Source organism: Monodelphis domestica, chromosome 1 (genome assembly GCF_027887165.1).
Source record: "Monodelphis domestica isolate mMonDom1 chromosome 1, mMonDom1.pri, whole genome shotgun sequence".
Lineage (NCBI taxonomy): Eukaryota > Metazoa > Chordata > Mammalia > Didelphimorphia > Didelphidae > Monodelphis > Monodelphis domestica.
Genome location: NC_077227.1, coordinates 253,387,586 through 253,405,200, shown reverse-complemented (window position 1 = coordinate 253,405,200; position 17,615 = coordinate 253,387,586). Strand labels below are relative to the sequence as shown.

Genomic DNA, 17,615 nt, shown 5'->3' with positions numbered 1-17,615 from the left:
TGTACACAATGATGCTTCTCTTCCCTAAGTAGGAAACAACAATACTGTAGGATATCATTTTACACAAACTCAACATGAATTAATTCAGGTATACACAATTTGCAATAGAAAAAAAAAGGTAAAAAATATATAAAATAAAAGATTTTAATTATGTACAAATCTGCATCATTTTTCCAAGGAGAATAAAGTCTCACCGCCATTCACCCAATCACACTCATTCTTTCTCTGAAAAGTGTTCATGTGAGTCATTACTTACACAGTTTTGGCCCAAACTTTAGCTCCAATATCAGTCTTTGTCCAGAGAATTCTTATTTGAAACAAATCATGTCCACGCCTGAGCAATGCTTATCTGTTTAGTTAACACTTTTTAGTTAATAATAATGGCCCCAAAGGGCAAGAGTAGTGATGCTGGCAGCTCTGATAAGTCTAAGGAAAGTCTTAAAGTGCCTCAGTGCATTCATATAAGAATTACTTCTTAAATAAAAGGGTTCACTATGATGCATGATTTTCAACTTACTCAAAGGGTCTTGAAACATAAAGGTTGCATCAAATGAGGTCCTACTGTAACCAAGATCGTTGCGTTAACTCATGAATGGAAGAAGCCTACTGCTGGACTCTCATCACATACATTTACCCTAATAGCAATGAGGACCAGATACAAGGGCAGGTAAAGAAGATCATTCTACCTGGAGCTCTTTCTTGTCATTGGCTCATCTCTATCCGTGCCACAGTTTCCAGAACTAAGCAATGGAAAGCAAACTCAACACTAGGGTACTGTCCTACAGAATGTAGTGGAAGGTTAATGGGCTATGAGCCCTTTTCTTCCTTTGGATGAGACAAGGGCAGCTGAAAATGATAGGGCATGTGATGGGCAAAGAAGCAATAGACGTGTTAAGCCTGTGGGCAAGAATTATACTGTATTTTTCTCAATGTGGAGGAATGAAAATTTTCAAATTAAAAGATAGCTAGAATGGGTAATCCTTTGGAGTATATACCAAGCCAGAGCTCAACAATGCAGAATGTCAGATTTACATCATTGCTAAAGTAAGGAATTCCTATTGTATATCAGATGGCAACACCCACTGGCAATAACTGGTATTGCAGATCAGCTCTTTCAAGGATGATAAATATAAACCTTCTATACTGCTCTCATGAACCTCCACATTTCTCTAGTTTGGGTCTCAGCATCAAGAATATATAATAGAGTTTATGGCGAAAGTAGAGAACCACAACAGAAAAGTAAAAACTTGTGTATTGTTTGCTTGTAAATAGCTGTTTTCATATCTCCTCCATAGACTGTAAACTCCTTGAGAGCAGGGAGTATCTTCTACCTTTCTTTGTATCCTCAGTGCTTGGCATAGGACTTGGCACATAGTAAACACTTAACAAATGTTTATTGATTGATGAAAGAGACCAATGGAAGATAGAGAGATGAAAAATCCTAGGAGCTAGAATAATATTCCATCTTGTAGTAGAATGGAAAAGAAGACACTTCTTCTCTTAGGTACTAGCGTTATATGATTAGAGGATGGAAACCAATGTTAGGAAGAGTAAGAGTGGGGGGAAGATTCTAAAAGTAGTAGAATTAAAGAGTTTAGAATTGCCTTAGCTACAAAAATCTGGAGGGAATAAAGTGGGGCCCAAAGGAGAAGAATCTAGCTGCTTAGGACTATATTTAGGACCTTAGCCTCTATACTTCCCCATTTTAAGCCTTCTTTACTAAGAGAAGGGATAGGTTCTAAGGGCAAATTGATTGATAATAAAAGTTCTGTGATTTCCTGGAGCTTCTTCTGTGCTGTCCCTCCCAAGAAGCTGAGCAAGATGAATGGGGCATGAGAAAAATGCCAATTATAAACATCCAGACAAAAGGAAAAAACCCAACTAATTCTAGAAGCTAAGAATATGAACTTGGGAATCCCTGCATGTAGAAGTTCCTATGACTCAGAGGCAGGAAATAAAAAGAGGGATCAATTGTGAAAGAGAAATATTTGACCCAATACAGTTCCACCATGATCTAAAACTTGGAAATTGCTGTAAGATGCTGACGTTAAGAATGATTTGCTTTTTTGCTGTAGCCATTGGACTGGCTATCAAATTAACTCTTTCCTAGTTATAAAGATTCATCTCTATTGTTTTGTTTTCTTCAAGGGAAACATATCTTTTTTTAAAAAAAGAAAAAGATTAATCATTGATAAAATTGCCTTTAAGTAAAGATACAGGTCCTGAAACTTCATTGTTATAGGGAATTCCTGGATGAAAAATTTTCTCTTATCAATGCAGGTCTACACCTCCCCTGTAATTTATGGTCTTGAAGATTTCAATTAGAATTGTAAGGTCATAGAATCTACAAGTATTAAAGATCTTAGAGATCATCCAGTCCCCCTCATTCTGCCAAAAGTACAATAGTTAAGAGTATTATAGAATTAGAAAGGACGTTAAAGGTGATCTAGTCCACACACACCACATTTTATAGATTTGGAAGCTGAGGCACAGCAAAGTGAAGTATCTTGCCCAAGATGACACAGGTAGTAAGTGGGGGTGGGGGGGGGGGGAGAGAAGAAAGCTAAGATTTGAACCCAGGTCCTCTGAATCTAATCTCAGCACTTTTCAGGCCAAGAGAAGGAAAATGATGCCCAATGTTACAAAGGTAATTAATGACAAACCCAAGATTGAAAAATGGGAACTCTGACTTCAAATCTAGTGTTCTTTGCACTGGACCTAAGACTGAAGTTTTATTTTGTTTTCCTTTGTTTTGTTTTTAAGAAGAAATCAAGAACCAATATATGGAGAGGGAGGAGAAACTATTAACAAAGGCAAAAAATCAGAAATGTGTCCCATGCGTCTGAAGTCCAATGAGTAACTTGGACGGGCTACAGTAGCGCCAATGGTGCAGGGCAATTATAGGAAATAAAGAGTAGAAAGGCATTTTACAACCAGATTTTGGAGCTCCTTGAATGCCAAAGTCAGCACCATGGCCAGAGGTAATTGTGGGTATAGGAAATTTAGGGCAGATATTCAGACAATTTAAGGAAGAGAAATAGCTGAGGCTTTTTAGTGACCCCTATAGTGAAGCTTTTTGCTTCTTGTTCTCAGACAATTATTTCAATCCAGAGAAACTTCCCTGGCTTGGGAAAGGGAGTGACTTTATTGATTTACCAGAGGCTTCCCAGATAAAAATGTGATTCAGGCAGGCTAGCCTATGAAAGGCAATCAACAGAACCATGTTTATTTTTCTTCCCCTCTCTGAGGTATCTCTGTGTTGTGGCTTTGTTTTATCAGCTTTCCAGCACAAGTGAGCCTCTGCTTATAAGGCCTTCCTCAGAGGACTTAGGCTGCCTCCCCAAGATGACAAGTCTTTGTAATTGCCCTCATCAATTTCAGAATGAGGATTTTTAAGAACTTCAAAAGTCATCATGAGACTATCTAGGGTCCTTCAAGTTTCATTTTTATTTTTAGCAGGGGAGAGATGAATTAAGAGAGGATTTTAAGATTCATCTGGTGGTGATGTCAAACTTATGGTCTTCTGATCCTGCAAAATTCCTGAGTGTGGCCAGAGTCAGATTAAAATGTAAAGGGCAGGGAGATTGCTTGGTGGCTCAGTGGATAGATCCTAGAGACAAGAGGTCCTGGATTCAAATTTGGCCACAGAGATTTTCTGGCTGTGATGCTGAGTGAGTTGCTTAACCCCAATTGCTTATCTCTTACTGCTCTTTTTCCTTGGAATGAATACTTAGTATCAATTCTAAGACAGAAGGTAAGGGTTTAAAAAAAAGGAAAGAGATGAAGGGATCAATGCATCATAGAACTTAGGGCCAGAAGAGGCATTAAAACCCATCTAGTCTAATCCTCCTAATTTATAGATGAGGAAATGAGAATACCTATAGAGCTAAAAAAATATTTCAAAGTCACAAAGATGATTAAAGGCAGGGCCAAGATTTGAACCCATGTCTTCTGACTGACCATTTAGGTTCTCAAACTTTTGATCTCAAGACCTCCTCATACTCTTAAAGATTATTGAGTAACCCAAAGAACCTTTGTTTATGTGAGTTTTATCTTAGAAATTAAAGCTAGAATGTGTCTTAAAATGACTTAATTCATTTAAAAATAACAACTATAAGTCCCTTTCATGTTAGTCTAAGATATTTTACAAAAATTATATTTTCCACAACAACAAAAATTAGTGAAAAGAGTGGCATTGTTTTATATTTTTGCAAATCCTCTTAATGTCTAGCTTAACAGAACTCATCCTTATATCTGCAACTACATTCAGGCAGTTACAGTGTGTTGTTCTGATTGAGATATATAAAGAAAATCCATCCTCTCACAGGTAGTAGGAAAAAGGAGAAAGGGGGCATGTAGGTGGCTCAGTGCTTTGAGAGTCAAGCCTAGAAATGAGAGCTCCTGACTGATTTTAGAAAAGGAGAAGAGGAAAGAGAACAAGCTTTTGTTAAGCACCTACTATGTGCCAGCCTGGCGAAGGAAATGTGCTCTATCTTTGACAAAAACAAACAAACAAACTCATAAGGAGACACGAAGGATCAGAAATGACTGAAAAATGACTAAACCATGAAAATGTGCCAGGCACTGTGCTAAGCATTTTAAAAATATTGTCCCATTTGATCCTCACAACAACTCTGGGAGGTATTATTATTATTATTATTATTATCCTCATTTTACAGATGAGGAAATGGAAACAAATGGAAATAGAGTTACATATCTAGGGTCACACATCTAGAAAGCAGATTTGAACTCAGGTCTACCTGACAGTGAATTGTCTTCCTGAGTTCAAATCTGGCTCAGATACTTACTAGCTATTCAACCCAGGCAAGTCAATTAAACCTTTGTTTAATTAATTAATTAACTGCCTCAGTTTCCACAGCTATAAAATGGAGATAATTGCCTCTGTCTCCCAGGATTGTTGTGAAGATCAAATAAGATAATATTTGTAAATGCTAAGCATAGGGCCTGGCACATAACAGCTTACTGGGGCATCTAGGTGACTCAATAGATTGAGTGCCAGGCCTGGACTCAGGAGGACCTGGGTTCAAATCTGACCTCATACACTTTCTGGCAGTGTGACCCTGGGCAAGTCACTTAACTGCAGTTGCCTAGCCCTTACTGCTCTTCTGCTTTGGAACCAATACTAATATTGACTCTAAGACAGAAGGTAAAGGTTTTAAAAAATGCTTATTCCCTTCCCCTTTTTTTACTGGCATCCCTGTTTTCTGTTTTGCCCTTCATCCTCCATACAACTTCCAAATTGGGATTCCTAAAACACATATCTGTCCATGTTACTCTACTTCTAGAGGAAAATAGGTGGCACAATGGATAGAGCACTGAATCTGGAGTAAGGAAGACTTGAGTCCAAATCCAGTCTGACACTTAGCTATGTGACCTCAGACAAATCTTTAATAATCTCTATCTGCCTCAGTTTCTTCAACTATAAAATGAAGATAATAATATAATAAATATAATATAATATAATTAATATAATATAATATAATATAATATAATATAATATAATGTAATGTAATGTAATGTAATGTAATGTAATGTAATATAATTAATATAATATAATATAATATAATATAATATAATATAATATAATATAATATAATATAATATAATATAATATAATATAATATAATATAATATAATATAATATAATATAATATAATATAATATAATATAATATAATATAATTATCTGTCTTACAAGGAACATTAAAGTGATTTTCTAAAGCACAAGCCGAAACATATTACTCAATAAATTCCACTGGCTCTCTTTTGCCCCCAGAATTAAATACAAAATGTTCTGTTGGGTGTTCAAAGCCCTTCATAAACCCAAAGCCCTCCTACTTTTCCAATCTTCTTATACTTTACTCCCCAGCAAGTATCCTGATTCTGTGACACTGACCTCCTGGCTATTCCACAAACAAGACCCTCCACCTCCCATCTCTGGACATTTCTCTAGCTCTCCTCCATGCCTGGAACTCCAACCACTGATCTCAGTTACCTTTCCAACTAAAATCCCATGTCCTACAGGAACTCTTCCCTAATTCTTCTTAAATCTAGCGCCTTCCCTCAGTTAATTATTTCCTATTTATCCTGGATAGAGTTTGCACAGATTTGTTTTGCAAAAATATTTGGGTAATTTCTCCCATTCGATTATAATCTCCTCAAAGGTAGGGACTGTCTTTTGCTTTTATTTTGGGGTATCATTGGTGCTTAGTACATAATAAGTGGCAAATACTGATTGATTCATTATTGTGAGGCTCACAGGAAATAATATTTGTAATGCCTAGCACACAGTAGCCACTTAAATTCTCATTCTCTATACTCTAAAATCTTCTCTGGTTCCTTGGTGTCTCTAAGATAAAAAGAGAAAATCTTTAGCCTCTCGTAATCCATCTCCCACCTACCCATCTTGTCTTATTTCATAGTATTCTCCTTCATACCTTCTTTATTCCAGGCAAATAGGCTTAGCAGCTGTTCCAGGCACATGCGTGTAATCTCTTGTTCCTCTGCCTTTGTACAGTCTGTTCCCCGGACCCTCTTCACTTCTGCCCTTAGAATTCCTGCATTCCTTCAAAGCAGAGTTTAGGTTCCCAGTACAAGAGACCTTGCATCTTCCCTCAATTGTTAGTGCTTAATTGATCTTGAAATTACCTTGTATGTATTTTTATTTACTTTTCATTGTGCCAATTGTATCAGCTCAACAGAATGTAAACTCTTCTAGGGCAGGGACTCTATATTTTATTCCCCTATATATTTATATCCATAGCTGTCTATATATATATATACATATATATATATTACTCATTTTGTTTCTTTATCATGTGTGTGTTTGCCATTGTATCCTCAAGACCTAGCCTAGTATTTGCCCCCGAGATAGAAATTGTGATTTCACTTGTACAAGGAACTCTCAAGTGGAACAACTCCCTCTACCCGGAATCTGCAATTTAGGTCTTAGTTGCTAGAGTTTAAGTGACTTACCCAGGGGTTACATAGCTAATATACATCAGAACACGGGTTTACTTGGCTCTCTATACACTTCATCACTTTTCCCACAGTTAAACAAATGTTTATTGAATTAAATTGAATGTATAGCACCCATGCTACAACCGAAACCCATGTGCTAAAAACCTAAAATGGTCCAAAAACTATGTGGCGATTTCCATGATCCTTCAGACTAAAGATCCTTACCATCCTTCAGACTTTTTAGGCCTAGGAAACGAGACTCCTCATAGGTTATTAGAGTGAAAGGCATTTATAAGTATTTTGGAGGAGATCCTTCTGTCTTAGAGAAAAGGGACATCTTGGCCCTTTACATATGAAAGATAGAACTTCTTAATATGGCATTATAGAATGACATACTCAAGTAAATCAACTGTCATTATGAATAAATTGTTGGATTCGCAATTTTCAAATTGGAACAAAATGCACTTTTTTGTACTTACAATGTCATCTTGTTTTACAGTAAAAGGTAATTCAATATCTTACGATACCTCATATAATCCTTAGGAACTTGTTATCATTGTACTAATGAGAGATAATTGTGCCAACTGATAAATTGCCAGATAAGCCCCCTTTTTCTATTTGCTTTTTCCCCTTTCCTTCTCTCATTCTTTTCTGTTTAGACATATTCCTTTGTTAGCTTTGGTTTCATTACTCCTTTCTTTCTATGATTCTTCATTCCCCCTGATGCTAGACATTTACTGTCTACTAGAGGTCCACAATCTGCTGTTGAAAATTATTTGGGAATCATTTACTACCACCATACATTTCTTTCTGCCAGTTAGGGACAATTCTTGACACTGCCAAATAATTCAAACCGGAAATTAATATTATTTAACCGGTGAAAATAACATTAAACAAAAACTGTTAACATCTATTTTGCCACTGCACCATAAGACCTTCCCATATGGCTTGAGGCTGAAACCTTCCATATCTACTCTCTCTCTCATTAGAATGTGAACTCCTTGAGAGCAGGGAATGTCTTGCTTTTGCATTTCCCCCTCCCCATACTTAGCACAGTGCTTTCATAGTAAGTGCCTATTAAATGCTTTATTCATTCATTCCTTCATTTATAATCATTACATGGACTAGAATGTTCCTATAAAATTTTAAAGTAATAATTGATATTTATTTATTTATTATGCCCTCAAGTCACTCACAAAATATAACAAGGAAGGAAACATGCTAAGAAATATACACAAACAAGCTAGAAACAATATAAATAGGGACTAATTTATAGAGGGAAAACACTAGAATGATGAGGGTTTGGGAAAGGCTTCCTGTAGCAGGTGGGGTTTTAATTGGGACTTAAAGACTTAAACTCTAAAGTGTGAAAAGCACTTTATATACATTATGTCACTGGAACCTCACAATAATCTCATAAGGCATTTCACTGAAGGGACGTTTTACTGAGGAGGAAACTGAGGCTCGGAGATGATAAGTTACTTGTGCATAGTCCCACAGCTCATAAATGTCAGAGGGATTTGGACCCAGAGCTTCCTGATTCCAGGTCTGACATTAACTGCTAAGCTATGCACCCTTTAATGTTGTCATTGGGTCTTTTCAGTCATGTCAAACTTCTTGTGACCCCATTTTGGAGTTTTCTTAGCAAAGATACTGAAGTAGTTTGCCATTTCCTTTTCCAGCCCATTTTCCAGATGAGGAATTGAGGCAAACATGGTTAAGTCATTTGCCCAGGGTCACACAGCCTAAGTGTCTGAGGCTAGATTTGAACTCATGAAAATGAATTACTGATTGCAAACCCACTGCAATATCTAAATATTTTGCTGCCTTAAATACAAAAGACAAATACCAAACACAAAGGCTGAAGTTGCTTCCAATGTAATTATCCACTTGTACATTATAAACTTTGTGGTTCGATGCAAGCAATATGGTAAATTTTACCATGAGTGGATCATTCCTGCTTAGCCATGGTTGTAGCCCACCCACTAATTCCTACACATAAAGGGAATTACAAAGGGTCTGCGTATCAGCCTCAACAAAATATACTTCAGAAGTTAACTTGTTTTCAGAGAAGAGCTATAGAAGACAATCCAAAGCCAAATATAAATGGGATATTCCATCTATGAGCGCAGGTGGCTGTGACTGGAGTGAGACTGGGCTTTACAAGTCCTCCCCAAAATACCGTGTGCAGAGCAATCGGGTCTAGCGGGAGAAATGTTGGACTTGGGAGTCAAAGAATTCAGATTTGAACTTTGGCTCAGTAACCTATTAGCAATACAGACCTCATTTGGGCTCTAGGCTTCAGTTTCCTCCTTTGTGAATTGGAAAGAGAGTAAGAATAGGCAATCCCTAAAAGTTCCTTCCTCTAAGACCCTGGGTGTTTTTTAAAGTATTTTATTCCTGTCCCCCCACCAATTACATGTCAAAACAATTCTTAACATTCATTTAAAATTTTTTTTGAGCTCCAAATTCTCTCCCCGAGACAGTAAGCAATCTGATAAAGATTTTACATGCAAAAGAACTCCAGGTATTAATTATTAAGTACTTTAATCAGCAACAAACAACATTCTTGGGTTGGGATTGGCATGCGCTTGCAGGTTCATTCCGTTACTTTGTTATTAAAAAAAAAAAAGATGTCAGTGTCTCTTCATTCCCTTGGATCTATTCATAGATTGGAATTTAGATCTGGCAATGATATACCCACTTGTGTTCCAAGGAATCTAAAGCTCAGGATAAATGTTCCCCAGTTTGGAGAAGCTTCCCTATTATTTGAGCTATCCTTCAATGGCCAGCTCAAGCCCCACTTAATTCACAAAACTTTGATTTCTCCCTTACCTAATTTCCGTTGAGCTTGTCTATACTTCACATTTAATGCTTTATGTAGAAAGAAATAATGCTTTTGAAAATTATTTTAGTACATTGCTGGGGGCTGTAATCCCCCAACCCAGAAAGGCCTACGACAGAAGCCCCCAGACTACAATTAAGCTCACTTTTTGGTATATTTTTTTTCCTGGTGCAGCTGACTCTGATATTTTTTTAATCCTTTTAATTTTAATTACTGTTAAATCCCTGATTGTTAGTTTGGGGTCCCCCAAAACCCATTTCAGAACCTATTCCCAACAATACCCCACAGGATTGGTGTGGGAGCTGTGAGAAGGAAGCTCAGCTTCCATAAGAAACCTAGAGCCAAGAACACTACACTCAGGAAAAACTGTCAGGACCGTAGGCCTCTGCTACCGTTCACTATTTGTGTTTTTATTAATTATATTGGCCAGCAACAATCTCTCTGACTCTGTTTATCTGTCTGTGTCTCTCCCTCTCTCTCTGTCTCTTTGTCTCTCTCCTCATATACACATATATGTGCACATGCATATACATATGTATAAATGCATATGTGTTGTGTATTATATACATATACTCTCTAGGGTGATTATTTCATTTGCATATACTTATCTCTAATTAGCCTATAAGCAATCTGTAGCACTGAGCTGGGAATAAGGGAGACATGGATTCATAATTCACCTATGCCACCTATCACAGCTATGCCACCCTGGGCAAAGAACTCTTTGAGTTTCAGTTTCCTTTCCTAAAAAATGGGGATGTTAACATCACCTATTCCACAGAGTTGTTGTGAGGTTCAATGAGACAGTGTATGTAATTCACTATGTAAATCCCAAGTTCTGTGTAAATATTATTTTAATTATCATTATATTTTAAGTAATAATTATATTTTATATATACTATAAAGTGATTTATATTAATAATATATAATAATTATATTTTACATATAATATTATTTTATATTATATTACTCTTATTATCTTTCCTTTATATCTTTTTATAGTCCCTAGGATAGTCCTAGATATACATAAACCCTTGATGGAATCATAATAGCACAGAACTTTTAAAGGTAGAAGACACCTCTAGGGTAATTGAGACCAATCCTTTCATTTTAGAAATGACAAAACTAAATTAAAATGTAAAAGTAAGGTTAAAAAAAAGTAAAGAAGTAAAGACCCACAGCTAATTAATTAATGTTAGAGCTGGGACTAGAACCTAGATCAGGGATCCCCAAACTACAGCCCATGGGCCACATGCGGCCTCCCAAGGCCATTTATCTGGCACCCACCTCACTTCCAGAAGGGGCACCTCTTTCATTGGTGGTCAGTGAGAGGAGTACTGTATGTGGCAGCACTACAAAGTGTGGCATCACTCACATACAGTACTACTTCCGGTGATGTAATCCTTTGCATGGTGCCTTGTTCTGAGAGTAACTGAAGGAGAACGAGGTGCCATACAAAGGATTATGTGGCTGCACAATGGAAGACATCAGCATGGTGAGTGGTGATCTGGGGGAGGGAATTCCGCACTGTATATACTGCTGCCTGGTATAGTGGTGGCAGTGAGGGGCCTGTGCAAGGTGTGACAGGTCCATCACAGCCAGCACTGTAGCCTTTGCTATCCTGGACAGTGGTATACAGATTTGTTCATAGTTTCTTTTATAGTCTGGCCCTCCAATGGTCTGAGGGACAGTGATCTGTCCCCCTGTGTAAAAAGTTTGGGGACCCCTGATCTAAATCCTTAGAGTTTTCAGTCCTTCCCCTACTACATGATTGTTGGTCACTTTATTGAGGAACACAGAAGCGTACCATCTCAGGGGAGCCTTTTAGATGCATCAAAATCACTGTCTGTTCAAATATGGCCTCAGACACTTCCCAGCTGTGTGACCCTGGGCAAGTCACTTGACCCCCATTGCCTTAGCCCTTACCACTCTTCTGCCTTGGAGCCAATACACAGCATTGATTCCAAGATGGAAGGTAAGGGTTTAAAAAAAAATCATTGTCTGTATCTGTCACTCAGAAATCCAAAAGTCAGAATAGGCTGTAGTCTGTTGGCACAGGTCTAAGATAGTCACATTGTCATTAGTGGTCTCTCTTGCTTCTCGCAGGCTTATGTGGAAAAGAACAAAACCAACATGCTTGAATTCTTCAAGTCCATAAATCATCTTGGAACATCGAAGATGCCTGTGGCAGAATTCCGGAAAGCCTTGACAATAGTGAGGTTCCCCAATAGCTACAGAAGTCTATGTCTGTGTCTGTATGTCTCTGTGTTTCTTCCTGGGATTCTAATCCAAGAAACGCCAGGTCACATCACTGGAGAGCCCTCAGAGATCCCAAATGTTTTATTATCAACCAACATCCTGGAAGAATTTTCCCTCCACTTCAGTTGTCTGGACTGGGCAACCAAACCTCTGTCAGGAGCTTCCTATTTCTTGATCTTCTGGATTCTCCTCAATATTTCATCTAGATTCAGGGCAGCAGAACCAATTCACACTAGAGGGATAACGAAAGAGGAACTGCATCCTACCAGGAGAACCATTTGGCTTACACTTAAGAGAAATAAGCAACTAGAGAATCAGTAGAAAAGCAGCCTGGATGTGTATAGGTGTGCAGTGTATAGCTTAAAGTTGCACTGAGATATTTGGAGCCATATACAGATACATAGATTGTAGTCATAGAGATAGCATGTAACATGCATGTATACAAATCATATATACATACATGTATATAATGTCCCAAACATCTCCTTCTATTCACATGTGTGTATATATGTATGCATATGCCTCAATGTGTGCATATAGTAGTGTAAATATATATACATATATAATACTTATGTGTATATGTGTGCATAGTGTCACAAAGTCCATGTATACACCTATATGTGTGTATATACATACACATATACACATGTACATATATATGTAGTGTGTGTGTATATATGCCTCAGCATGTGTTCCTGTGTGTGTCTGTGTGTATGATGTAAAAAAAATACTTGGAGTAATCTGAGCAAAATGGAATTCATTGTGAACCAGTTTTACATAAATCAGTGGTCTACAGATCTCCCTCATAAAGCCTTTGAACTGAAATGGTATTTTTACATGAGCCTGATGACCCAAATTCAGTAAGACCCAAGGAGGTCTTTTTTGTGAAAGTCATCTTCCCTCGGAGGCTGGGCGCCATATTGACAATGAGGTCTGGGGTTGGGTCTTCCCTTGGAGCAAGAAAGTCAGATCTTGTCGGATCTCTTTTCTATAGGGCACATTGCATAGTCCTCCATCCCATATATGGTGATAGTAAGGAGAGCCAAAGTGAGTCAGAGTAAATGAGATAGTATGATTTCAAGTCCTTGGAAACTCACAGGTACATTACAGGATGCTAAGGCACACACAAACTCCCTTGGCAAAGATATCTACAGGGAATTTAATTATTAAATTTAAGTATACCATAATGCTTGATTATTGATTCTCACACAGTTAATCAATTAATAATTAGAATTATTTGCTATGAAATATTTTATGATTAGAGCTTATTAAAGTACTAATTATCTTATAGAATTACATGCAGAGAGTATACAGTTATACAGAGGCAGAAAACAGTGAATTCAAACTGAAGTTTCTCAATTAGATCTTTTATAATTAACACTGAAACATTTGGGATGCTACATATGTGTATGTATGTATATGAAATATATACATGCACACAGGCATGCTTCCAAGTGTCTCTAGATTTGTATACATACATGTACACATGTGTGTATGTACACCGATGCATATATTTGTCACATATATTAAAATGTATTCATTTATATATTTATGTGGTGTATAAGTTAAAGCCAAACATTATTCATTTACATAAATCTCATAGTAGAATGGTAAATAGCTCTATAAAGGACAAAGCCCTACATATATTTGTGTATATATATACATATACCTATCTACACTATCTATATAAATTTACACATAGTTTACATGTGTATATATACACATCCATATGTGTGTATGTATATATATGCAAGTGGTGCAGTAGATAGAGTACAGGGCTGAAGTCAGGAAGACTCATCTTCCCGAGTTCAAATCTGGCCTCATGTGTAACTGTGTGATTCTGAGGAAGTCATTTAACCTTGTTTGCCTCAGTTTCCTCATTTATAAGATGAGCTAGAGAAGGAAATGGTAAACCACTCCAGTATCTTTGCCAAGATAATTCCAAATGGGATCACAAAATACCAGACACAACTGAAAAATGAATGAACCACAAAAATGTAGTATATGTGAACACACACACACACACCCCAATAGCCTTGCCTTAGTGCCTGAAATTTCTTCATTACTAACTTCTTTGAATCAAAGTAGAGAAAATATTATTAAAATACAAGTGATATTTGATCAGGTAAAGCACAGCCCAAAAGGAAAGTGAGTCTTGCTGGTGATGTAAAGGTAGAGAGAACAGATAGGAGAAGGCAGGAAAGGAATAGCTGGAGTAGACTTCTCTCCTAAGAGATTCCTTCTTTGCAAGGAAAGAAAAAGATATCAAAGGACTCTGAAAAAGAGACAGGAGAGGGGCATGGAACATAAACTTGGCCTTCCCCAGAATTTTGCTTACTGTAGATTCACCCACTTGATCCCTCTGAATCCTTCCCCTTCCCTGCTCTACCGTGGGCCTTTATACACAGGAAATGAGAGTTCTTGATCCTCAATTCCATGTTGAGGTTTGCTTTTTAGTCCCCTATTTCAGTAGCTTCCAAGATTTTTATTCCCATTTCAATCAAGAAAATCCTGAGATATGACTCTGAGATGAGACACAGGGTGTTTACAGAGGAATCAGTTAACACTGGTTTTTTTCTTCTTTCTTCCACTTCTGTAGCAAAACAAAGTCCATTTGAACAGACCACAAATCAGAGAATTAGTCAAGAAACTGGATCCGTATGAAACAGGGATAATAGACTACAGGTGAGCCCTAATCCTTTACTGTTACTTATTATGGTAGTGAGATCTTTGGGTGACACGGTATGTGCCTGGAATCTTTCTTTGTCCATTTCTGACTGCTTGCTATATGGAATTCCTTGTTTCCACCCAAAAGAATCTGCCATGATTCATCAGAATTAAGAGAACTGAGAACTCAACTCCATTTCCTGGGAATATCAGTTCCACCCATTCTGCAGCATCTAGCTTACTTTTCCAAGGTCCCTGGTAGCATGTATGACTGTCTATCCCATGAATGGTAGAGAACTAGCACTGTTTCAGGGTCCATTGTCCACTCTGTCCATTAACAACAGGGTGACAAGTGAAGAAATTATTTTACCTCAGGAAACCTGAGACTTGGGTTCCCCATTTGTGGGGTTTTTTAAAGAGGTGAGGGTCTGACCTATAATTCCTTCAGTTTTCTTTAAGGAAAGTGAAAGGAGAAAAATAAAGGCTTGATGGTTTTTCAAATTTGTTTTTAAAAAAATAAAGAAATGGATTCAAAAATATATTATTCTTGTGCTTGACAACTAAAGAAGGAGAATTTTTTTAAAGAGGTCCTATTGAGGAGGACTGGAAACTGTCCTGCAATTTATTGAACTGTCTGAAAGGGGGCAGTTAGGTGACTCAAAGGATAGTCAGGTATAGAAATGGGAGATGGATATAAATGCTTACACTGAAAACTGAACAATTCATTCAGGTAAGTGCTATCTCAAGCACATCCCTGCCTCTTAAAGGATGCTTCTGGATCCCCAGTACCCTTGGATATGTCAGTTCAAATCTAACCCAGACACTTCCCAGTTGGACGAGTCACTTAACCTCAATTGCCTAGCCCTTACTGCTCTTCTGCCTTGGAACTGATACTTAGTATGGATTCTAAGAAGATAAGGGTTTTTTAAAAAAGACTAATCTTCCTGACCTTGAAGTCAGATCTCTATCCACCAAATGCACAATGTTGCCTCAAGAATTTATAAAATGGGAATTATATATATACTTCCTAATTCACAGGTTAATTGTGGGGGGAAAGCATTTGATAAACCTTAAAACACTATATAAATATGATTGTTATTAGTATTTTCCTTGTTATTTTGCCACAATAAAAATCTGGTTACCCTCTTACACAAGGCCAGGTAATGTACCCAGTACATCACTTGCCTTAGCACAATTTACTACATATGTCCAAGGGTACCAAGGATCCAGAAGCATCCTTCCAGAGTCAGGGATGTGCTTGAACTAGCACTTACCAAAATGGATTGTTCAGTTTTCAGTGTAAGCATTTACATCTCAGAAATCAGAAAAAAAAAAAAACTCTGGTTTGTACCAGAGTTGATTGTTTTGTTGATTGTCTAGACTTTAGGAAAGTGATGGAGAAATTGCTCACTACAGAGCTTAAGGTTTGTTTAATTAAATTTAAAAGTTGTCTTTTTGGATAGTCAGTTGTTAACATTTAACTAGACACCTTAGCCTAAAAGATAATCTTTTGACCTTTCTTAAAAACAAAAACGAAAACAAAAAAACCCTCTTACCTTCTGTCTTAAAATTAATACTAAGTTTCAGTTCCAAAGCAGAAGAGTGGTAAGGGCTAGGCAATTGGGTTAAGTGACTTGCCCAGGATCACCCAGCTAGGAAGTGTCTGAGGCTAGATTTGAAGGAAACCCTACCTAGTCTCCAGTCCTGCCTTTCTATCCACTGAGCCACCTAGGTGCTGCTCCTTTATTGTTCTTAGTATGTTTCTCCAGATCCCTCATATTTCCCCCTTTCTTGGAATTGCCTTTATCCTTTTCCTTCTCTCACCAAATTTCCTCACTAATGTAGGGAAACTGCCCTACCTCAGTGCTAACAACCCTGGGATCCCAAGATCATAAATTTACAACAGAAAAGGACCTGAAAAGCCACCTAATCCAACCCTTTTGTTTTACTCATGAAAACCTGAGCCCCAGAGAAATTAAGAGAATTGCTCAAAGTCACATAGATCTTGAAGAAAGGAAAACAAAGTCTTTCTCTGGTCAAACTAAAACTTTATGAAGAAGAAGAAGAAGAAGAAGAAGAAGAAGAAGAAGAAGAAGAAGAAGAAGAAGAAGAAGAAGAAGAAGAAGAAGAAGAAGAAGAAGAAGAAGAAGAAGAAGAAGAAGAAGAAGAAGAAGAAGAGAAGAGAAGAAAAGAAGAAGAAAAGAAAAGGAGAAGAAAAGAAGAAGAAGAAGAAGAAGAAGAAGAAGAAGAAGAAGAAGAGAAGAAGAAGAAGAAGAAGAAGAAGAAGAAGAAGAAGAAGAAGAAGAAGAAGAAGAAGAAGAAGAAGAAGAAGAAGAAGAAGAAGGAGAAGGAGAAGGAGAAGGAGAAGGAGAAGGAGAAGGAGAAGGAGAAGGAGAAGGAGAAGGAGAAGGAGAAGGAGAAGGAGGAGGAGGAGGAGGAGGAGGAGGAGAAAGAAGAAGAAGAAGAAGAAGAAGAAGAAGAAGAAGAAGAAGAAGAAGAAGAAGAAGAAGAAGAAGAAGAAGAAGAAGAAGAAGAAGAAGAAGAAGAAGAAGAAGAAGAAGAAGAAAGAAGAAGAAGAAGAAGAAGAAGAAAAGAAGAAGAAGAAGAAGGAGAAGGAGAAGGAGGAGGAGGAGGAGGAGGAGGAGGAGGAGGAGGAGGAGGAGGAGGAGGAGGAGGAGAAGGAGAAGGAGAAGGAGAAAGAAGAAGAAGGAAGAAGAAGAAGAAGAAGAAGAAGAAGAAGAAGAAGAAGAAGAAGAAGAAGAAGAAGAAGAAGAAGAAGAAGAAGAAGAAGAAGAAGAAGAAGAAGAAGAAGAAGAAGAAGAAGAAGAAGAAGAAGAAGAAGAAGAAAGGAGAAGAAGAAGAAGAAG

The 17,615-nt window shown here is 37.4% G+C and overlaps 2 protein-coding genes across 4 annotated transcripts in view; one reads left to right on the top strand and one right to left on the bottom strand.

The window, feature by feature from the left end:
• The window catches only part of ANGEL1 (angel homolog 1), a 122,585-nt gene that overhangs the window by 66,761 nt on the left and 38,209 nt on the right, over positions 1-17,615 (bottom strand). The gene's annotated exons all lie outside the window — the stretch shown is intronic.
• Positions 1-17,615, top strand: part of LRRC74A (leucine rich repeat containing 74A) — a 56,529-nt gene that overhangs the window by 36,298 nt on the left and 2,616 nt on the right. For both annotated transcript variants that reach the window (XM_056810629.1, XM_056810628.1), the window contains 2 exons: positions 11,929-12,036; positions 14,681-14,766. In XM_056810629.1, coding sequence (XP_056666607.1) covers positions 11,929-12,036; positions 14,681-14,766 — 194 coding nt within the window. The remainder of the gene's footprint in view (positions 1-11,928; positions 12,037-14,680; positions 14,767-17,615) is intronic.